This window comes from Phodopus roborovskii, unplaced genomic scaffold (genome assembly GCF_943737965.1).
Source record: "Phodopus roborovskii unplaced genomic scaffold, PHOROB, whole genome shotgun sequence".
Lineage (NCBI taxonomy): Eukaryota > Metazoa > Chordata > Mammalia > Rodentia > Cricetidae > Phodopus > Phodopus roborovskii.
The window spans coordinates 23,085,695-23,109,746 of record NW_026126482.1 but is presented as its reverse complement, the minus strand read 5'-3'; the positions used below and the strand labels follow the sequence as shown (position 1 = coordinate 23,109,746).

General features: G+C 41.7%; 1 protein-coding gene across 1 annotated transcript; it reads right to left on the bottom strand.

Annotated features, from left to right (window-relative positions):
• Nucleotides 1–9,771: 9,771 nt before the first annotated feature.
• Nucleotides 9,772–21,495, bottom strand: Eef1e1 (eukaryotic translation elongation factor 1 epsilon 1). The gene is made up of 4 exons (XM_051194418.1): nucleotides 21,365–21,495; nucleotides 18,928–19,128; nucleotides 17,749–17,844; nucleotides 9,772–10,189 (listed from the first exon to the last, which is right to left on the bottom strand). The coding sequence occupies exons 1-4, from the start codon at nucleotides 21,449–21,451 to the stop codon at nucleotides 10,049–10,051; spliced, it is 525 nt and encodes a 174-aa protein (XP_051050375.1). The 5' UTR covers nucleotides 21,452–21,495; the 3' UTR covers nucleotides 9,772–10,048.
• Between the last annotated feature and the right edge of the window lie 2,557 nt (nucleotides 21,496–24,052).

Here is a 24,052-nt window from a genome sequence, read left to right as displayed (position 1 = left end):
GCACTGTAAAGATAATTTTCCTTTAATACTAGGTTGCTGAAAACCTCTGAAGACTCCCCATAGTATGCTTTTGGTGTAAGGAACATTAGATGTTTCTCTTACATTAATCTGGCTGTGTGGATTTCATCTTTGAAATTTACCAACTTTGTGTTATAAGTGATAAAGGAAATTCTAGTATCCATAGTTAACATTTTGGAAACAGACAGAATTGGGTTCAAATTCTTGCACTGCCACTTACTTTCAGGTTTCTTTACTGCTTAACTGTCATAAAGGTATCTATCTTTTGGGATGTTGAAATAATTAAGCTCATGCACCCCAGACTAGGAAACCAGCATAGGACTGACCCAGACCCCTGAATGTGGATGTTAGTTAGGAGTACTGGGCAGTCTATGGGGTCTCTAGTAATGGATCAGTATTTATCCCTAGTATGTGAATGGACTTTGGAAGCCCATCCCACATAGAGGGATATCTCTCAGCCTAGACACATAGGGGAGGGCCTAGGCCCTGCCCCCAAATAATATGATAGACTTTGAAGACTCTTGAAGACTCTCAATGGAAGACCTCACCCTCACTGAGGAGCAGAAAGGGGGTGGGCTGGGATAGGAGAGGATGGGAGGGTGAGGGAACTGGGATTGATAGGTACAACAACCTTATTTCAAATAAATAAAAAAAAAGTTCTATAAAACAAAAATGCCTAATGTTTTCTCTTCTGTAAACAAGCTTGGTTGCTCCAACTGAGCAGGATATGCTTGATCACATGCAGGCTGGAGGTAAATAAACAGGAAGTACTTCAGGATGTATACTTGCCCCTGATTGGACAAAAGTGGGAAGTACATATCCTTGTGGGTGTTGCCTTTATAAGCCTCTAAGTAATGTAATTTACTGCCATCTCTGGTATGAACCTGGCCAGTGTCTATCATCCTGGCCAATATTTAATAAAGCTTGCTTCAAATTTGGCTCAAAATTTGTGGTAGTGGTCTTCTTCTCACCCATGGGATTACCAGCACTGCCTGTCAGGAGATAGGTTTGTGTCCCTTCACGTGAATCTGGGCTAACCTTGTGACTTGCTTTGACCAGCAGAATATGCTGTAGTTACAAGTGGATCCAGGAGCCACAGCAGCTTTCTGCTTTCATTTTCTTGTCAGGACATTCAGGCTGTACTGATGTCCTGAAGCTATCATGTGTAGAAGCATGTTAGTTTAAACACATATAGACAGAGGCTGCAGGGTGAGAATCAAGACATACAAACAGTCCCAGTTTCATCCCAGAGGTGTGAGAGAGACTTTTCCAGCCAGTTAGCCAGCTAGTTGCAATCACTCACATGATCTGTGTGCACTGTCAGAAGAAACTGCCAGATCAACCCCTGTATTGTGTGTGGGGGAGTGGGGAGGGGGAATCTGCTATTTATACAATGTGTACATGGTGTGTGTGTGTGTGTGTGTGTGTGTGTGCGAGAGAGAGAGAGAGAAACAAGTTGACATTCTTGAGTAGTCAACAGAAGAGTCAAGGTCAAAGTAGTGGTCATGACTTGCTAGAAGATCTCAAGGTAGTAAGGCCAGTTAGTGAGGTAGGGGCAGGCAGGGAGATTTTCTTGCTTTGCCATTTCTCCACCATTTTCTTGTTAACCTTCCCTCCCCGAGATGTTATATTTGTTCCCTCTACCTGTTCACTTCACCAACTAAGTTATAAGTAAAGAATTTGGCTAGGCGCCTGGAGAGATGTCTCAGCAGTTGAGAGCAGTCCAGAGGGTCTGATTTCAATTCCCAGGGTGTCTCACAGCTGCCTGTAACTCCAGTCCCAGGGAAGCTGACACCCTCTTCTGCTCTCCTTGGGCACCAGACATGCATGTGGGACACAGAACCTCCATACAGTCAAGCACCCATAGACATAAATTTAAATTAAAAAAAATTGTCTGGTATCTCCTCCTCCTTTCTGGAAGGCGATCCCATAAATCACTGGAACTTTCCAAGTGACAGGAGTATCTTTTTTATTCATGGTGGTCCCAGGACCCATCTAAATTTATGCTAGTAAGGTGACTGAAAGTAGACTCATAGGTCAATTACATTTGAGCCACATTCTAAGGAGGGGGATTGAGTTCAGTCATGTGGGTAGGCATGACCACCTGTGACTTTCTGAAGATCTCTGGACACTGAAGCTTGGTGGACTTCTCATTTGGCAATCATACATCTACATGCCAAGATGAGATGCTTTTCCGAGGATGCCTGAGTTACATGTCTAGGACTAGTCCAAGTCTCCTTGTGACTCTTCTTTTGGCTGCTACTCCGGAGCAACTTTATAATCAAACTAAGTGTAAACAGAGCACATCCCTGAGCTATATAGTTATTTTAGCGAATTATCAAATTGGTAGGTGCCTTTGGAACCCTGGAGCTTGCGGCTCCAATCGAAGAAAATATAAGGAATTTGCGGGGGACTATGCTCCCCACCTCTGCAGCCTGTGCTAACTCTGGGTATTCACTATCAGAACTGTATCATCCCTGAGCAAACATTCACACAGCATATGCTACCTGCCAGGTACTGAGGTAAGTGCCCTAAAACTATGAATTCACTTCATCCTCTGGCACTCCTTTGAAACAGGTATCAGTTTTTTCACTTTACAAAGAGGCTAAATGCCTGTGTGACTTGTATGTCGCAGGAAGAACTACTTCAGAGATTGTCTTTGTATGTATTCGTGAGTGAGGGGTGGGTGGATAACGGGGAAGAGAAACTGGAAGAGGAAGAGAGAAAACACATTCACTTTGAGGCCATATAAACCCTTCATGTTTTTATCTAAAACAAAACAAACAAACAAACAACAACAACAATAACATAATAATTGAACACAGTGTTTAGAGCTGGAATAGAGTGGTGACCAAGGCTGACCCCTCTCACAGAGTACAGTCTACCAGTGGAGAAAACACCCAGTGAGAACTTCCTGCTTTCCTGCCATCCCAATCTGAGCCTCCTGATCAACCTGACCTGTGAGCATCAGGTCAGACTTTATCATGTTGTGGAGTTGTTCTGTTCTCTGGGATGGTCAAGGTCAGCATATGCCTTTGTACCATCTACTTGGCATTTTTTTTTTAATTTGAGGCCACAGTAGGGCAGCTCACATTACAACAGACAGGAGACATGAAGCAAGGAAGGGAACGGGGATAAATATACCCTTTCTTCAAAGGTGCGTGTCTGTGACCCACATCCCTCAGCCAGACCCCACTTACTAAAGTCTCCATCACCTCCCAAAAAAGCAGCACCACCTGGGGACCAATTGTTCAATACAGGAGCATGGGGGGTGGGGGCGCACATTTCAAATCCAAACCACAACCAAGGAATTCTGTATCCATTCTTATTAAGAGATTTTACTGCCTTTCTTATCTCTGGATTACTGGAGCTTTCTATACATCATTTTGAAAATGTCAAAATTACATTTTCTTTACTTAGATTTCTGTGTGCATGTGTGCACACACAAGAGAAGAGATGAGGATCTTCGGTTCTTGGGGTAAAAGCCTATAAATTTGTATGTATTAACTTCCTGGTGTAGGAAACACATATGGCATGCTCAGTGTGAACATCAGCATGGCATGAAGCAACGTGCTGTGAACAAGCGTCACCAGGCTCATTGGTGGAAGCAATCTCATAGATCTCATACCTTCCTGTCCTGAATCCTGCTAAGTTTCCCCGAGAGATGCTTCTGTTGACACGGCATTCAGATGATGCTATGTGAGTTGTGAGGAAGCTCTTGTGACAGCTGCTCCATGGGGAAAAAAGTCACCAAGTCATCTCACCCAATCATGTTGGAAAAAATAAAACTTGGCTCAGCAACACCAAAAGTGGAAGGCTTGAGCTCTGGGGGTGGTGTGTGTGTGTATGTGTGTGTGTGTGTGTGTGTGTGTGTGTGTGTCTACCTTCAAGACTGACAATTCTCTGGGCTGAAATAAGTGTAATGGAGGTTCTCACAGGACTACTGTGTAATAACCCTTTTGTACAGTGTGAAGATGTTTTGCTCTCATTGGTTTAATAAAGAGCCAGTTGGTCAATAGCTAGGCAGAAGGAGGTTAGGCTGGAGAGCCAGACTGAGAGCATGCTGGGAAGAAGGGGGACAGAGTCTTCAGCCAGACACAGAGGAAGCAGATGAACATGCTGTGCTGGAAAAAAAAAAAAAAAAAAAAAAAACCCGTTACTGCCATGTGGTAGAGCATAGATAAGAAATATGGGTTAATTCCAGATGAAAGAGCTATTTAGTAACAAGCCTAAGCTATCGATCAACCACTTATGATTAATAATAACCCTCCGCATAGTTATTTGGGAGCCAGTGGTCCCAATGAAATCTACACAGGACAGTTATAACACCAGCATCACTTAGATACACATATTCTCAGACTCAACTCTAGATCTCATTAGTTGAAAACCTAAACGAGTCTAAAAATCCATCTGAAGAAGCCTCTGGTAGTTTCTGTACGTACCAAGGCCAGAGAATCAGTGCTGAGTGCCAAGTGCTACTCTTTTCCTATGCACCTGGCAATGAGGGTTGAGGTGCTTCCTTTATTGGTGGCTGTCCCACTGTCAGCTCGCTGAGGTCAACTGCAATGAAGACATTAAACTCAAAGTCCCACAGACAAATAACTCATGCTGTAAACGAATGACAACACACTTATTATTTTAGTTGTTAATTTTTTGTCTGTGCCTGTGATGATTCGGATGCCCCCACAGGCTCATGTATTTAAACATCTGTCCCCCAGTTCATGATGTTATTTGGGAAAGTTAGACAATCTTTAGGAGGGTTAGCCTTGTTGGAGAAGTATGTCATGGATTTAGGCACGTTTTAGGACAAAGGGTGTGAGTGTGTGTGTGTGTGTGTGTGTGTGTGTGTGTGTGTGTGTGTTTAGACTCACCCACTGCCTGCTCTTTGTGCTTCTTGCATGCAGATCAGCCAGCATTGCATGTGATCAGCCAGCTACCTGTTCCTGCTGTTGTGCCATGCCTTTCCCACCATGAAGACTCTATCCCTCTGAAACCATAAACCAAAATAAAGTCTATGTCATGGTATTTTATCACAGCAACAGAAAAATCTCTAACTTACAATTTGGGTTTTAATAAAGGTATGTGTATGTATAAAAAAAAAATCCCTACTCTTACATGACACTGCTATAGTTGGGAATTTGAAACGCTCCTCACATGCCTGTGTGGCGCTCCTCACATGCCTGTGTGATGCTCCTCACATGCCTGTGAGTCAATAAGGACTTGGACCTCAGCCTGGTGCTACTGGAGGTGGTGGGGTCTTTGAAAGACAGGGCCTTACAGAGCGTCATTAGGCCATTGGTGGCATGTCCTTGAAGGCATGTCCTTGGGATGCCACCCTCTCCTTTCTTCTCCTTTTCACCGTCACACCCCACATCCCTCTGGCCATGAGATGAGCAGCTTGACTCACAATCTCCAGCCTTGATATGCTGTCTCATCTCAGATGCTAAAGCAACAGGAGGGAAGGGCCCAGATGACCACGAACTCCCAAAGCTGTGAAGCACAGTACATCCATCTTCTGAGTTAATGATCCTAAGGATTTTTGTTACCTGGAATGGAAAGCTAACCGAGGTACTACTTAGGGTTCCTGGCAACCTCTGTAAAATGTATCCTCTATGGATAAGGGACATTGCTATACTGTTGTTTAATCCGACAGATGGGGCTTCAATGCTGAAAACAGTACTGGAAAGGCTAGTCGGCAACTTCAAAGTCTCTAAGGACCTTTAAGACATGGCAGGTAAGTGCTGCAAGACGTAAAGACACATGGGGCGGTTGCAGATAACGTAAATCACAGAGACTGCGTCAAAGGAGCTTTGGAATTTGTAATCTGGGGGTTGGAAGTTTCGTCTTGGTCAAAGCAAGCCTGGGGCCTTCTTATTTAAAGCTATGCCTTGTCAAATTAGCTGTATGGCAACTGTAGTTCAGACTTAACGTGGACAGACAGGCCCGCCAGGCATGGATTTCTCAAGCAGATGATGTGGGGGGGGGGGGAGAATAAATTTTATCCGTGGCAAGACTGCAGGGACAGATGACACTCAGCAGGAACGGCAGGCCAAATCTGCAGGATCTATAATCCAACCGGCAAGCCCCAGGGACCTGGCCTTGAGGATGAGGAAGCGACAGCACGAAGGAACTATCAAATTAACCCACTGAGCTGGAAAGGTTCAGGGCTTCTATTCCCTCACAAGGAAGCAACATTCCTAAAGGAAGTGTGATCATGGAAGCAGAGACACTTGAGACGTAACGGCAAAACTGGTTCATCTTTTAGGTTCTCCTGACTTTGCACCTACCTTCTTTTGGCCTCCCTCTGCTCGGTGAAAGATGAGTTTTACTAAATTGGGAAGCAGTAGGAATTAGTTTTATTCACAGGCAGTTTGGGGAATAGAAGCAGAGCCTGCAGGAATCTGGGCTCCGCAACAAGTAATCATTATTGCAAAATCAAATTCCCCATCTCATCTGTGATATGCTTGTGTGTAACCCTAGAGCTGGGCTTCACAGTGTTATAAATCCACCATACAAGACACGGAACAGCGGGATTTGGAGCCCCTCGTGTGTCTAAAAACCTGCCCGGCAAGAGAGATATATGATGCTAACTTTTCTCTCCATTGCTTTTGCAATAAAATTCACCCAGAGCTCCAGGAAGGGTTAGGAATGTAATTCAGCATCCATAAATCAAGACTAAAATTAAGATGGCCAGATATGTAGCAGCCTGTTCAGGTGTACAGAGGATTTGAAATTTAGTGCCCTTGGTAATGGGTAGCAGCAGATTATCTAATTATGGAGAGAAAGAAGAAATATTGCTCTCTGGGGTAAAAAAGCTAAATGCTGTAATCCATTAAATCACCACATCTCTGCCAAAGCTAGATTAATATTAAAGTTCATGTAACATTTGTCTTTTTTTTTTTTTAAGGAATGAAGTCAAATGTTAAGGAAAAAATATAACTGAAAAGGCTACAGTTCACAGTGATTCTAATCTGACTACTTGTCAAACAGTTGTATATTTTATCGTTTGGGTTGATGTACATGTAGCTGATTACAGGGCAGAGCTATACTTTCCTAATGGTAGATCTGTATAAATTTTTATCATCATATCTTGAAGCTATTTTGGACGACTTCAAGCAAGGATCACATACATTAGATGAACACCATGTGCTGGCAGTGGGCGCTCCTTCTTACTCACTCTGCAGTCACCCTGTCATTGTCCTTGTAGGAAACCCATAGTGTTTGTTTCTGACCCTACCCACAGGCATAAAGAGGTGAAATGAGTGTTTAACAGGAAATAAAACATGAAAATCCCCATATACAGTAGTCCCATTTCATGAAAGATTTCACTATGGTTTTAGTTACCCATTAACAAGTATAGACCAAAAACATTAAGTGGAAATAATTCATGTTACGTTGTGACTATTTCGGAGCAGCATGTTGAAATTCTGCCCTAATGCTAATTACCTTTGTTCAGTGTATCCACATTGTATATTATGGCTACCCATTAGTTACTTAGTAACTATCCAGGTTGCCAAATTACCTGTTGTGGCAGAAATGTTATAATTGTTTAATGTTAACTCTATCATGTCTTTTACTGTACTTAATTTATAATCTTCATCAAATACATGCATATACAGGAAAAAACATAATATATATATAAAGTTTGGTACTACCTGTAGTTTCAGTCATCAGCTGGGGTTTCTTATACCATTTATCTGTCAGCAGATAGATGATGGGGGACAACTATGTCTGTAAAAACCTTACTGAAATAATCCATTTACTGGAGGTGTTTAGCTGGGAAATTGGCCTAAAATACATGAATTCCATGTAAATGTCTATGAACAAGTGGCCTTTTTTTTTTTTTTTTACTGCTTTTTTATTATTTTAAACTAGTATTTATTCTAATGAATGAATGAACCCATGGACTCTTGACTGAAGAGCAATGCTTTCCTACTTGGAGTTCCTTTCTGTGTCTGAAATCTGTATGCAGTGTAGACATGTAACTCACCAGGGCAAGAACATCAGTGAACAATGTAGACAGGCTGTCACTAACCCTGAAAGGTCATATGATTCTCATTTATTCCACCACGCTCTTAGGCACTGTTTATTATGTGGCAAAGTCAGCCCTCCTTCCTCCTTGCTTTGTAAGTCAGCACGAGTTAACATGAAGTTTCCAGTACAGGGCCCAGAACACAGTACACAAGTTAGATTCAATACTTAGTATTTACTTCCAAGAAGTCAGGCAGACCCCAAAAGAATTGTTGTGTACCCTGCCTCAGGAGCCTGTTCACAAGTGGTTAGAGTGTAGATTCTCTAAGAGCAAGAATGTATTGTATGTTACCCCCAGGTCTTGAAGCCTATCTGTGGCAAGTGCTAAATGCACACTAGGGCAATCACTGCATGGTCAGCGAAGCAGGTTTGGGCAATAAGACCAAAATAGCAGGAAAGAGGTATCCACATTTCAGAAGGAACAGCACACGTTAGTCATTTTAGATGCATCTTATGGGTGTCTCAGAAACATAAAGATAAACAACAATCTGAAATCTTTTACATCTTCAAGGAAACAATGACTGAATTTTATGAGTGGTAATGTGAACTTGTTCTTTTCCACAATTAGATAGCACACTGCCACCCTCTCTCTTATCTCAAATGGAGTCACATGCCAAGCAAGCTGGCATCTCAGGGATGGCAGTGGGACGAGACTGACATGGAGTTTTTATGATTATCATCAAAGGTGAAACAATCAGTGATCCTTACCTCTACTTAGAAGGGGAATTTCATCAGATGCATTTATTTAACCAGTCTCATCACTAATATAGGGTGAGAGTGGCCTAATTCTGACTCATTACACTCCTTTTTTGAGCTATAATTCTTGTAATTGCTAAATATTTGCTAAATAATTGCTAAAGTATGCAACCATTTCATTTGTTATTTAAAAACCATATGCTTAGGAATAACAAGACTCAACCACAGTGCTGAATATTTCCAAATTTACTTCCCCCCCACCCCCCCAGAACTCTGAAACATATTACCTAGGATCCTCTCCCTTCTCTGTCTCTCCTGGCTCTGAGGACTGGACACAGGACCTGTGCATGCTAAGTAAGCACTCACTGTTGAGTTATACCCTAGCCCTCCAGTGTTCTCTTTAGGCCAGTTTCCCAGTGTCTAGGATGGCCTTGCATCTGTGATCCTTTCTGACTCAACAATCCTATAGTCAGGTTACAAACATGCAATGGAAGGCCATGATATGCCTGATTCTATTTCTCTTACTTGGGCAGACCAGCTCTTTAACGCTCAATAACCCATTATTATTACACTAGTGAGAGTTACAGCATGCACAGAGCTGTGGTTAACAGGGTCCTATGGCCCTGCTCTTCACTATGCTGAAATGGCAGATTCTGAAAGTGCTGGCTGGCTGCCAAGTGACGGGATGGAGAAGCCCAGCTTCTTAAGTCGCTGTGTCTTTCAATATAGAGAAAGGAGTCATTAGCTCACCAGATATGCATTTAACTAACTCCCTCTTGGAGGGGGCTCAGTAGCTTCACCTTGGTAAACACTGACCACAGCAAAGAAAGAAACAAAGTTGATTTTTAAAATCACATTTACTAAAATCCCATTTGAGAACAAATATTCATCTCCCCTTTCTGAATCCTTAGCATAATTGATCATGGATTTTAATAAACTATAAACATCTAAGAGGAGAATAAAATTTAAAAACACAAGAAAGCCATATGTGAAATGCTGACAGGGTGACTTTTTTTTTTCTTAAGATTTTGACACTGATTTGCAACTTTTATTAAAATAAATTTCACCTATAAATACGAGATAATTTGTAACCCGATTGTGATTTGTTTGGATGACAGTTGAACTTTTACATTAAAAAACTGCAAAGCTTCAACTAAGGGACAGCCAGACTTGAGTTTACACATTAAAAATTCTACCAACATTAACAAAGAAACGATGACATCATATTAATTTACATTAGAACCATGGTCCAAAATACATTTTCCATTACACTTCTAATCTTGCTGCTGCACAGCAGGGACTTCTAGTGGGAGTTAGCATACAGTCTGTTCTTGATGAAGACAACACTAGACAGATGTTGCCTGATGTCAGGGTAATGCTGAATGTGACAAAACCAGCGAGACACATTAAGATATTTCTCCTTTTCTTGAACTGTCAGGTCAACCTAAGTAGAGATTGAAAACACAAAATATAATATTCACTATACATAAGCAGAGCTGTCAACACTAGGGGGTAACCGACAGAAACAGAAAAACACCCAATCTCCCAGTTTTCAAAGCCTACATGTTTACACAGAAGTGAGAGCTGCAGACAATTGTGACCGATATAGTTAATACATTTAAGATTTTATGCTCAGTTCAAAACCAAATGTGCTTCCTAGGAAAATATCAAGCTTTCCATAAATACAAAAATTGACATTAATATAGAATTTAGAGGTCCAAAGGGGCTTTCATTTTACTAGAAAAAGAAAATGAGCCAGGCAGTGGTGGCACATTGCATTAATACCAGCACTCGGGAGGCAAAGGCAGATCTCTGTGCCAGTTCCAGACAGCCTGGTCTACAGAGCTAGTTCTAGGACAGAGAAACCCTGTCTCGAAAAACCGAAGAAAGAGAGATAAGAGCTTTCAAAAGGCTAAGATAATGGTTCTTTCTGATTTCTAAGCAAGCTTCAAAAATGAGGAGTTTTTGATGTCTAACATACTTAACAGGAGAACAAGAACATCATTTAATAAAAAGGAAAAAGTATTTGTATATACACATTACATATATGTACATATACATATTTACAAGACAAATTTTGGAATTAAGTTGTTCAGTAAGAAGAAGCCAAATAGAGCAGTAACTGGCAGCTGTAAGCTCAGGATGTGTGGGTGGTACAACCCCTTCTCCTGTGGTTAACTTAACATTTATAAAGGACATGTAAGTCTATAACTCAAAGAAAATAAAGACAGAAAGAACTTGGGCCCCACAGGTTCACACTCAAGCAGAGGACTACATGTCTGGAGGCACTTTATGTCCCAAGCCTGTATGTGGGTGTGCCTCTAGACAAATACCTGTCAAGTCACAGGACCTAGCAAAATGAAGGACAAACTAGAGTGTAGTAACTATTACAAAACACAAAACAACCTTAACAGTAAAAGAGTAAACAGGCTCTTAATTGACATTTTACTTGCCAACTCAGCTTAGACCATCACACACAAACTTCAAATTCACGGATCTTGTTTCAAGAGGAGTAACTGTGGCTAGTTATCAGAAAGATGTAATCATCCACAGTCATCTGTCCTGTAGCACAAGCACAGGTATTTTTGATTATATTAAGAAGGGGGAGAGTTCAAAGCTGTCAGCAAGTCACAAGACCTAAAGGTCAAAGGTGTGGCTACAGAAGGAAGTTTTGACTGTCTTTGTCTAAACAACTGACCTGAATCTGAGGTGTGGCTACTGCTGACTGTCAAGGCTAAGGAAGGAGAAGTTGAATCTGAGGTATGGCTACTCCTGACCTTAAGGCTAGGGAACAAGAAGTTAGAACTAAGGTGTAGTTACTGAACCCTTAGAATGAGTAAGGAAGAAAAGTCTGTTTGTTCCATATACATGATACTGTGTTCCCCTTTTTGGTTATGGTATATAAGAGTGGCAAAAAATAAACTCGTGGCATTTCAGTATTGATTGATCTGCCCTCCTGACCTTTATTCTGTCTCTCTTTCTTTATTGTCTATAGTTAGCCTTTCCCTCATCCACACTCCCCCACTCAGGTACGGACTTGGGGCCGCTCAGCTTCCTCCAATTGCAGCCCTGCAAAGACCACTCCCAACAAAGTCCACATTAAAGGAACAGAACTCATCATATGGAGCTTAAAAAAAAAAAAAAAATCCCTAGGTATTAGTCAAGACTGAACAAGAAAGTCTTTTTTTTTTTTTTTTTTAGCATAAAGGGTAGTTTTTATTACAATTTATGGTTTTACATATTCTTGAGTTTTACACTTGAAATAACAGAAGCAGGTGATGCATTAACATAGAAATAGGAGACAATGGCTTACGGCCTTAGTCTGTACTGAGAAAATACTTTGTAAATGAATTAGTTTTTTTTCTAACTTTTCACCATTATATCACAAATTTCACCAAGAACTTCAAGAGAATATTGGGGTTATTTACTCCTTTTTTTGTTGTTTGGTTGATAGTAAGGGCCTTGACATGTCAGGCAAGTGTTTTACCACTGAGTTGCCTTGGTGGTAATGAAAGAATAAACGATAACCTTCTTAGACTTTTAGAGCTATTTCATTACACCAAAACTGTACTTAGTGAGTCCATGAGGTACTATTTTTCAGGATGAACATTTCCAAACACTGAAGTAGTAATAATTACTTGATTTGTCTTTAGCTTATGCACTGAGATTTTGAACTGCATACTTCATATTGTAAAAAATATGCTAACATACAAAACTAGTATTTGTTGCTACCAGGCTCATTATTTTAAAAAAATACCAATTGATGACATAAATCTATCTATATATACACATATGTTCCATCCTATAAAGGACTATAGTCCAACCTAAGTACAAAATGATTTTTATTCTAATATCATCTAACTATCCTAATATTTTCAAGTTTAATCCAACCATTTTTGGATAGGAGATCTACTGCATAGTAGTCTCAGTTGATTTAAGCTTACTCACTCTTCCACTAGAAACACACAGGCTTCCTGAATGGATCAGAGCATTCTTTACTATCCGTTGACTGCTTAGGCCTTGAATTTTGTCTGAGTCTGAGAAAATGATGACTGAACTTGTCATGTCACCTCTACTACTTTTTAAAAAACATTAAAAATTTTCCACATAAAGTTACTGTCAACAAACTAAGCAAGTGATTTTTTGAAATCTTTACTGAACTCACACTATTTTAAAAAATGGTTCTGATGGGATTCCTGGGCTATTCCATTTATAACACTGGCTTTCTAACCAAATCTTTCACCCAGTTAGTTTACTTTTTCTTTTAAATAAGGGGGAACACAATGCAAATGCTGCCTCTTGCTTCTCACTGGCCTAGATGCCAGTGTGTCTCTGGTGGCGCGAGCTCTTTCTCCTACTTACTCATTTTTGTTTATACTGGAACTCAGTAATTACTTTGAACCTTAAAGCCAAACAGATAACATTCTGATTCACTTATTTTCCACTAAGAAATGTGGGAAACATTCAAGCCAACTCTTTGCAGCCTGGCTTTATCCTTCCAATGGCACCAGGCTGTCTCTGAATAGTCTTTCTGGGGATTGCTTCATAGTGATTTCTTTCCCTTCTTCCCTTCTCAAAGAACCCATATTCCACTGGTGCTCAAAACAATCTTACGGGTCAGCCACAGCATCACAAAGGATTCTATCAACCTCAAAGCACAGTCTGATTATAAGGGACCATTGCTTAGTAGAATCACTGAAGAAAGCCGTTGGTGCTAGAGTTGGAATCGACAGCCACAATATGGGCATTGTTGACAAAGCAAAATATAACATGCAGTAAGTGAAACCCAATCTCAGAACTTCTCAGCCAGACCTGTAACTAAGGGGTAACTTGATGACCCAAGGTTCCTTAACTGTTGAAGGTTTTGTTTCACACACTATGCTGATTACAGAACACAAAACACTAAGGGAAGGAACACAGGATTGGGCAAGTATCAGTATACTGCTAAAGTGAACAAAGCTGGATAAGTAGGTGGCCAAGTCACACTTAACACCTAGCAGTTGCTGTTCTCACACCTGTGTGTACTCAGATCCAATTAACAAAATGTCACTTAACACCAGGCATCACTCTATCTCCAGAGGGTATTAGTATATGAGGCCTATTCCTTAAGAAGGCTTTCCTCCTGTAAATACCTTGCCTGCTCTCTACTGGGAAAGGGCATACACTGTGATTTGTACAAACCCAAAGCAATGGTCAACAAAGAGACTTAGGAATTATTCTATCCAGTGTTGCTGTGAAAATGATAACCCTAATACATTTAATCACAACAGATACTACCACCATAGAAGATATACATTCCAGAATAGAAAATATAAATTGGTTTAAATGGCTGAAGATTAGGATAACCCTGATTTTAATATTCAGAACTGAGTGAAACAATTGCAAGTCTCCTGAAAACCAAAGGCCTTTCAAGACGCCTGACTCAGAGTCAAGAATCTGTGCAGCTGGAGCTAGGAGTGTTTTGTACTGTAAAATTATGATTTTGTTCGCTGCTATGGAACAGCAATGGTGTACAGGTTCCTACCCAGGATATGCAGGAGCCCAGCAGAGGAAAATGCAAATACACACGTAGTGTGCATGAGTTTCACATACTTCACCATCATCTTTGTTTTGAATTAGATGGGAGAAATCTTCCTTCTTAATAATGGCTTCATGCTTCAGGAAGCCCAGACCTCAGAGTTCTGTAATCACTAGCTTGCTGATAGTCACTGCATATTTCTCCCAGTACTAAGCTTTCAAACATTAAATAACACCAAAATATGTGTCATGGCTAAATGTGTAAATCGACCAACTCTGTTGAGATGTAACTGCCCTTCCAGCCATGATCTTGTTCAAGTAAAGTCAGGACTCCCCAAGTTAAAAGAATGTATGTTTGCTACCATTAGCAGCAAATCCTCTTTACCTTGGAGGCTTTTCTCATTTTGAAATGAGATAAATTCTGCCTCATCATCATTCTAAGTTCAAGAAGCTACTAAGAACATTGAAGCTAGAATGGAATAAATGGAGGCTGTAGTGACTGATGTTTCAGCTGTAATGAAGCTTTCTTCACATGTACATAAATTACTCTAAGTATCCTGAAGAACATAACAACACACTACATTTCACTGTAGATACACAACGTAAAATAGGAACACAGAATACCGAATATTGCTAATCTCAACATCTTGCATCTGGATAAGCCACTATGCTGAGTCAGGAGGGGACAAAGAAATAAGACACCAGCTTCACCATTCCTAGCTTTGTGTAAATGAGTCATATTCCTTCTAAATTTGGGGACCATTCACCTACTACATTTTCCTGTACAAGCAGAGTAATGAAAAGCTTCCTTTCACAGCTACACATGTTCCTTTTTGATGAGAAATCATATGGCCATTCTCTGGCTAGCCAAGGACAATCATTCTGTACATCATTTGTCATGTGTCTTTTTCCTGCATTACCCAACTCTTTAAATAATCAAATTATATTATGACCACAAATCAGTTCTTGTTTCCATTTTCTCTATTTTTTTATTTTTATGTAAAACAATCTATCTTTTCAATGAGATGAGTAGTTCCTTGAAAAATAAAGGTTTATGCTTCTTTTATGTGCCTGCCCATATAGTGGACAGTACACAACTCTTGATAATTTTAAGTACATAATAGGGAGTGCTATGCAAAGCTAATCAACTAGGCCATTAAGATGTTAGAAAAACTAACGCACCCACTTCAGAAAGCCTCCTTTGCCCTGTATCTCACTGTGCAGTTCTGGCTAGTCTTGAAATTGTGGCAACCCTCCTGCCTCAGTCTCCCAAGTGCTGGGATTATAGGTGTGCATCACCATACATAACTTGGGGTATAGCTGGCAATAAAGTAAATCCAAACTGAGAAGTATGGCTTAACCGGTGGATTAAGAATGAAACAATTCATTAGTTTCTGTAGGAGGCGGGTAATATCTAATGCACCATCTGCTCTGGGATAAAGCAGATGTCACCCTGTAGTGGTGAAGTAAAGACAAGGGAGGTCTGTGTGTGTTCAGTACAGATATGATTTTTTTTTATGTATTTCTGCTCTGTGGTTGGCTCGGTCAGGTAATGTGGAATCTGCTACAGAAGAGGGCATAATCTAACCGTATCACTTCTTACTCTGGTGGCTTTCAGTTTACGAAGGGCTTCTCTATACACTAAGACACTTAGAAAGAGCTGCCTTGGTCCTTGCAAATATACCTACACACACACACACACACACACATACACACACACACGTGTATGTATGTATGTATGTATGTATGTATGTATGTATGTATGTATGTATGTATGTATCCTGCTCCTTGGACAGCATACTATAATGTTCACATTTACTTGTTACTATGGAAGCCTGATTGTAAGAGGTGTGCCAGGAATTATGCCAGACAAAAGAAATCTCTACTTTAGGGTGTTCTAGCCAAAGCCAGAAAGGGGGCAGGAGCCAGAAGAAGGCCCTTCCATGCTGACAAACTGAACCTGCTGAGATTGAGGAACTATGGAATTATTAAGGAGGAAAAAGCCTGGTCTTAAGAAGCCATGAGGCTCATCTCATAGAGCCCACCTTATCTGTATCTTCTTTACATGGACCAGAGATAACAAAACTGACTGATAATCAGGCTGCAGTCACTCCAGATCCCAGGAAGAGATAGAGGACCCAGCAAGTGGAAACACCAGGCCCTGGCTGGATACATGAAGTGGAAAATATAGCAAATGTTATGAGGTCTTTACCCACAATGGAAGAAGGGTGTTGGGGGAGTTGACAGATTTTTTTTTTTTTTTTTTAAAGGCAGAGAAAAGATCTAAGAAGGCATGAACTCAAGACAGACTGCCTGGGTTCTGGACTTGGGTCTGCCGATTAGTTAGATGATACCTGACTGACCTTGCTGTGTCTCGGTTAATAGTGCCCACCTCACAGGAATACTACAAGGAGTAATGACTGACACGTATACAGTGTAAAGAACAGTGAAAAGAAAATAGGGAGTGTCTGCAATTGTACATAAGTTTGAGATGATGACACATGATTTAAAATGTAGAGATTAACCAAATACTTACAGGATAAATGTGAAGGAAGAGAGGAAAAAAGAAAACGGTTTGGGAGAGGACCGAGAAAGTGCTGGCAAGGAAGGGGAGCTGAGGTGTGGGGCTGGGGAAACGCCTTCTGAGGCCAGGGGTGGGAGAAAAGGTGGCTGGGGGGTTAGAAGCAGGTTGGCTGCGGATCAAAGGATTCAATGAACAAGGAGAAAGACAGGGAGTGGCTGTGTGGCGAGAAGTCAGAGGGAGAAACACCTACAGACACGTAGAAGGAAGGAGAGCTGATCACTACATAAGCCTTGCTGCAATCAGAGTGAGAGACTTTCTAAGGCTCGCAAGCTATACTTAGGTAATTTCTCAAACAGAGCTCTTCATACACAAAAAGCATGGCTGTAACTATATAGCACAGCAAAGAAGCCGACGGGGGCAATAAGATGTGGCTAAAGTCAAGGAGAAGGGGCAAGACACTTGATGGTAAGGAAAACACGCAAGTAAACTGGAGTCATTACATCAGGTTAGGATGCGCAACCAAGATACCTGATCAAGAGCTTGGGTAGGAAGGTGCACAGAAGAAGGGGGGGAGGGAGGGGGAGACAGAGGGAGGGAGGGAGGGAGGGAGAGAGAGAGAGAGAGAGAGAGAGAGAGAGAGAATGTGTGTGTAGCAGGATGTAGCAGGATGATGATGATGACAGAGTCAGAGGCAGCAGCTGTGGTAGAAGAGCAGAGGCAGAAGCTGAAAATACAGTAAGTAATACAGTAGTCGAGAGTAGAAGACAGGGTGCAGCTCTGCAAATGGACTACATGGCAAGTTTTGTCTCCAGCTACCTTACTTAGAAATAACTTAAAAAAAAAAAAAAAAAAAAAAAAAAAGCCAAAATGTAAACCTGATTAAAATTCCACAACATTTTTTTTTTTTTAAATGTGATTCTGAATACTACAGAAAAGAAGCTAAACACCACCTAAATACTCACTATAAAGCGATGGAGCCCGTAGTACAGTAGGATGTCTGCCAAGGTGAAGTTATAGCCTGCAAGGTAGACTTTGTCTTCAAGATAGGAATTCAGATCCTGTAAGAAGAAAAAGTGTCGTAATTTAAAAACAGCAGTGACGAAACTGTTGTGGTACATGACTTAAAACATTTAGACAGCTACCCAAAGAACAGTACTGAGACTTAACTGGAGAAACTTAATCTTTAAGGTGCATGCAGTGGTTCACCTCAGCACCTAGGAGAATGGGGCGGGCACACTGGGGAGAGAGCATTGTGGAGACTCTTTTGGAAACAAACAAACAATAAAACCTGACAATAAAAAAAAAAAAATCACAAACCAGATGCCAACTGTCTAAGAGAAAAAACAAAACTCCAACAGAAATGACATTCTAAATGCTATCTATGATCACGTCAGAGGGCAATGTTTCATTCTTATAAGGTGTAAACCGTACTCACTCTGGCTGGGAAGATGGCTCAGTGTAAGTGCGTGCACACAACACAGCATGGGCACCTCACTTCAGGTGAGACCTTCAGCATCCACATAAAAGCTGGACACAGTACTATACGCCTGTAACCCTCATGGAGGCAGAGACATGTGGATCCCCAGAGCTCACTGGCCAACCTTTCTAGTCATCCATGAGCTTTGGGTTTAGTGAGAGTACTTGCCTCAACCAAACAATGTGCAGAAAATAGGAGACACCTGAGGTTGACCTCTGACCCCACTTGCACAGGCATGCACACAATCTTCACATACACACAAACTACAGATACAAAATAAAATACATAAACATGTATTTCAAACACTTTGCTATATATATCAGTATATATTAATATTTTAATTAAGATTAGATGCACAACATAAAATTTACCACCTAGCCATTTTAAGACTGTACCTGGAAGTCTGAGCCTGTATAGTTAAGCATGTTTGCAGTTTCAAACCAATCTAAAGAGCTTCTGTATCACACAAAACTAAAGCACTGTCATTAAATGGCTTCTTCTCTCCCTTCCCTGCTAGGTCTCTGTGTAGGTGCCTCATGGAGCTTGCTTATTTCACTCAGTGCAGAGGGGAATGGGAGAGAAGGCCAGCAAGTGGAGATCCTCAGGGAAGAGGGACTTTACTTCCTGGCTCCTGTGGTACAGCCTACACACATAGCCAAGATACCTTCAGCAGGGTGTGGATGTCTTCTTTACTGGAGTGTCCATCTACTTGGGTGGTCCTGTACTCTAACCACTGCTGAACGATGGCCTTTTCTTCTGCGGTGCTCCCCAGCAAGTGCTCTTTATTGGCTTGTTTGACTAGATGGGTTGCGATGGTGGCCAATCCCATTAGACTTGGACCATTGTTCGTTTGTAGAACTGGAATCTTAAAAGGAGAAAAAAAAAAAATCAGAAAACAACAACAACCATTATGATTCTAAACTGGAGCTAAGCACTCAAATCCCCAGTTTTTGGAAATACTCTATAATACTAAATTATGTATAACTGAAAGTTAGGACAATGGCAGTCATAGGATTTATAATTTAATGGCATGCTGGATGACGTAACTGGTAGAAAGAAACACTACAAAAATAGTCATCAAAATTTAGAACTAGGAGTATACAACAGAAACCACAATACTTCATTAATTTCACTCATGACTCCCCACACTTGGCCCATGTAGTGGCCCATGCCTGTAATTCCAGCAACTTGAGAGGCTGAGGAAAGATGATTACAGGTTTCAGTCTAGCCTGGGCTACATAGGGAAACCCTGCAACCAAAACAAAAAACAAGAAAAACAGATTGCTCTTACCCATAAACCAGATAATACCTATTTAGACAAATTAGATTATACAGCTTTACCAAACCTAAAATCTTATTGGTGCAGTAAAATAAGTCTATACATTTATTTTTTTTGTGGTGTTGGGGATAGAACCCAGGGCCTTGCACTGAGTTGCATCCCCTGCCCCATAAAAGCCTATGGAAGTTTAAGGAGACTATTTGTACCAGTGCCATATCACGCCTGGTTTGTGCTTTGTAGCAATTCTCTTGAAGCATTTCTAAAACCACAACAGGGGAGTAGCTGGCCTGAGATGCTTGTGCCAACAACCAGATGTTTCCTTCTGGAAGTAATTTTTATCACTTCTTCATGTAACCACTCACTCAAAACTACAAGGACCGATACTGTGGGAAATGTAGCCCTTCCATGAATCAATAAGGCATGTTCTGGGAACACTCACAGACATCACCTACAACCAATTTTGGAACCCTTACAAGACAAAGGAAACATTTCATTTCTTTCCCCCTTTATGGGCTATAAATTCAAGGACTAGTTGGTTGGTTCTCTTTTAAACTTCAAATGCTTTATTATATGTATATGGGTGTTTTGTATGTCTGTGCACCACATAGATGCCTTGGAGACCAGAAGATAACCTTGGATTCTCTGGAAAATTAAAAACCACACCAGGTGAAAAGTATTAACCAGGAGCTGGGGGGTGGTGGTGCACACCTTTAGTCCCAGCACTCGCAGAGGCAGATGGATCTCTATGTGTTCAAGGCCAGCTTGGCCTACAGATCCAGGACAGTCTGGACTACATAAAGAAATCCTGCCTCAAAACCCAAACAAACAAACAATTCCCCACTTCCTCTGTGCCGTTCCTCATTGTGTGCCTTCCCAGTGCTTGTTCTGTTGGGTTCTTAATTGCTGGTGACTGTCCCTCAGATTAAATAACCCTCAAAGGAATATTCATGTCTTGGCTAGTTTCCTAAGCCAAATGTGGCAGTAGTGACTGATGCAAAGGAAAGGGGACGAGGACAGAGAACATCATCACCTCTGGGGAGGGTGGCCTTTGCAGCTTGTCACAGGCAAGTCACTGAACCTTTCCAGGTGTCACTTTAAGTTAGTGTAAATCCCACAACACTGCTACGTTTTGAACAAAAATTTAACCTGTACCTAATGAAAAAAAAAAAAAAATGAAAATTAGGGCCCAAGCAAGAACAAGCTATCTGGAACCACTCCCCCAAATACACATTCAAAGTGGGTTTCCCACTACCATTCCTCCCTCTAACACAGTCTTTCCAAGGCAAATAGTATGTTATCAACTCATTTTCAACACCCTGTGAAATCGGAATCCTTCCATCTCATCAGAAGCCCCACAATCCCACACCGGGGTAACTTCCTCAGTTCTCTGCACACTGCACAGCCAAGCCAATGTGTCCTCATAATGATCAGGGCCCCATTCCTTGCCCTCGCCGCCAAGCGGCTACCGTACTTGTCCCGGTGTTGGAGCCAGCCAGCCGCCTGCAGGGCGAGTCCCCGGCCGCATACCCGCTCCATCCCCGTGACTGCTTGCACGGTGGCCGCTGGGTGAAAGGAACATTCGCAGCTAACGCCCGCCTAGAGGGATCTCAACCCGCGGCTCTGCCCACGCCTCCCCGAGCTGGCTGTCTGCTCCCAGAAGGGATGATGACATTTGCCCGGAGGTCCAGACCAAATCATGCGGCCCGTCCCGCACGCACGCACGTGGGGCGCAGCGTCCGCTCGCGAGAGACCTCGCCGGGTCCACTCTCGAGTCCCGGCAGGCTCCGGGCCAACTCGCCGCTCGCCCGCCGCCCCGCCTCACCTGTCGCTCGCCCTGAGCGCTGTACTTATTCCCCGGCCTCAGTCCCAGAGACCTCTCCAGCAGCTTCAGCTCCGCGGCTGCCGCCATCTTCTGGCCCAGCTCCTGGCGGGGGCGGAGCCTGCACTGCTGGGGCATTGATAGAGCAGGAAGTCCGGCCCCCACGGTTGTGTTCCACGATTGGTTGGATGGACGGCAAGCCGGGCCTGCGCAAAGGGGCGGGGTCCGTGCAGGGCAGAGAGGCGGGGCCTAGCAATGTTCTGAGACAGGTGAATTTGCAGGGAGTAGTAAAAACCTTCCCCAAGAAAAGCACAGAACAGTGTTATCAGAATTCTAAAGACCGAATCATTCGTTGCAATGCTTATAATACTATTGTAGACCATTGAAGAAAAATGTAGGCTATTTGTTTTATAAATATAAAGGTATTAATTCCCAAATCCATCACAGAGTTCTCCAAATAAGAACACTATAGACCAGTCTCAGTTAAAAATATAGATGAAGGCCAGCGATCAAGCAAGGAGACTTGAGTTCTGTGATGGTTTGAATACAAATGACCCCCTTTGGCTCATAGAGAGTGGCACTATTAGAAGTCGTGGTCTTGATGGAGTAGGTGTGGCGGTGTTAGAGGAAATGTATCACTGGGGGTGGGCTTTGAGGATTCCGATGCTCAAACCAGGCTCAGTGTCATGCTCTCTTCTGCTGCCTGCTGATCCAGGTAGAGAATTCTCCAGCTCCTTCTCAAGCACTATGTCTGTCTATGAGCCTTCTTGCTTCCCACCATGATGATAATGGACTAAATGAATAGTAAGCCATCCCCAATTAAATATTTTCCTTTATAAGAGTAGCCATAGTCATGGCATCTCTTCTCAGCAATAGAAACCTAAGACAAGTTTAATCCTGGTAGGGTACCATTCTTATTCAAACCACCCTGCTTACATTTAACCCATGTTAACTGGTTATGTGACTAATGATATACATGCATAAAGCTTCAAAATGGGAACTAAATAAGTAGACCATGGTTCCATATAGATGTCAACCTTCATTCAGTTGTATGGGCTTTTTCTTTTTTCTTTTTATGTGGTGTGCTTAGGAGCAAACCCAGGTATGCACTCTACCACTGAGCTATATCCAGTCTTGAGGTTGACATTTTAGGCATAAGGATATATTTATTTATGTATTTATTATCGTGTGGGGATACTCCTATAACATAGTATATGTTTGGAGGTCAGAGGACAACTTGAAGACTCTATTCTCTTTTTCTACCACATGGGTTCTGGGGATCAAATGCAGATTATCAGATTTGATGGTAAGTGCCATTACCTGCCAGGCTGAATTATTTTTATTTATTTATTTATATATTTATTTAGTGTGTGTGTGTGTGTGTGTGTGTGTGTGTGTGAGAGAGAGAGAGAGAGAGAGAGAGAGAGAGAGAGAGAGAGAGAGAGAGAGAGAGAATCCAAAGGCTGAGATCCCTTTGGAACTGAAATTACAGGCAGTTATAAGTTGCCTAACACAGGTGCTGAAAATTATCCTCTGCAAGATCAATTCTCCCTCATAATGGCTAAATCATCTTTCCCACCCCTGAGCTGAACTTTTACAAAACAGTTTGCTGGCATAACATTGATAAATTCTAAGTGTATGATAAACACACCTGTACCAAAAAAAAAAAAAAAAAAAAAAAAAAATGAAAGCTCACAAGCACCAGGCAAGACTCAAGACTGTGTGTGTGTGGGGGGGGGGGGCGGTATTTGTCTATAGCACAGAGGAAACTCCTAGTCATGAATTCAGATCCAAGCACAATCATGAAGATGGTGGTTATATTTGACTGTGTCAAAATAGAGGTGGGGGTGGGGATGTGGCTCAGTAGACAAAGTGTTTGCAGCATAAGCTTGAGGGCCAGAGAGTGCATCTCCAGAACCCACAGAAACCAGGATACAGCATCATGCATCTGTAATCCCAGCCCACATACTTCCAGATGCTGCCATCCAGGAAGGAGTCTTTAAAAACAGGCAGGTCAGCTAGCCTGGTATGAGCAGCCGCGTGCACAACACCCTGCCTGGAACAACGGGGAAAGCAATGACATGCTCAGGATTCTTTAATCTCCACATGTTCCCAGTGGCATTCACCTCTGCACTCAGATACACTCACACTCACATACCCACTGCACATACATGCATCATATCATGCACACACAGATAAAGAAGCTTACAAATACAAGGAAGTTTTGAGTAGTTAGAAAAAGTCACTCATTAAATAAGCAGGTCAGGTGGAAAACTTGGTACTGTGGTAACCCGTGATAGTATAAAATCTGGAACCTGTAATTTATGAATAGATCATTAAAAAAGGAAAAGACCAGACCAAATCTGTGGAAAATGAGTAAAACTACGGATAGCAATTTCACACAACAAAAGGTGCTCAAATGACTAATTCTAGAGTTACAAAACGCGAGCACAAGCAACCCTTTCTCACATAGCAGATGGTGGCAATCCAAAAGTGACACAGTTATTCTCATATTCTCATGCACTTCAGGTGCAGAAGCAAAACTATACATTCCCTACATGGGGGCTCAGTCTAAAAATGTCTAGCAGTGTTTTTTTTTTTTTTTTTTTTTTTAAGGGATGAATGTGTGGGACTATAAAGGGTTACCCTGTTTATGCAAATAATCCTGTTAACACTTCAATGTTCCTAAGT

What these genes read in the sequence shown, in the direction of transcription:
- Eef1e1 (XM_051194418.1), bottom strand. Translation starts at nt 21,451, where the DNA reads ATGGCGGCAGCCGCGGAGCTGAAGCTGCTGGAGAGGTCTCTGGGACTG. An exon ending in ACATCCACACCCTGCTGAAG is followed by an intron (nt 17,845 to 18,927) that starts GTATCTTGGCTA and finishes TTCTTCTTACAG; the next exon opens with GATCTGAATTCCTATCTTGA. An exon ending in ACGGGCTCCATCGCTTTATA is followed by an intron (nt 10,190 to 17,748) that starts GTGAGTATTTAG and finishes ATCTCTACTTAG; the next exon opens with GTTGACCTGACAGTTCAAGA.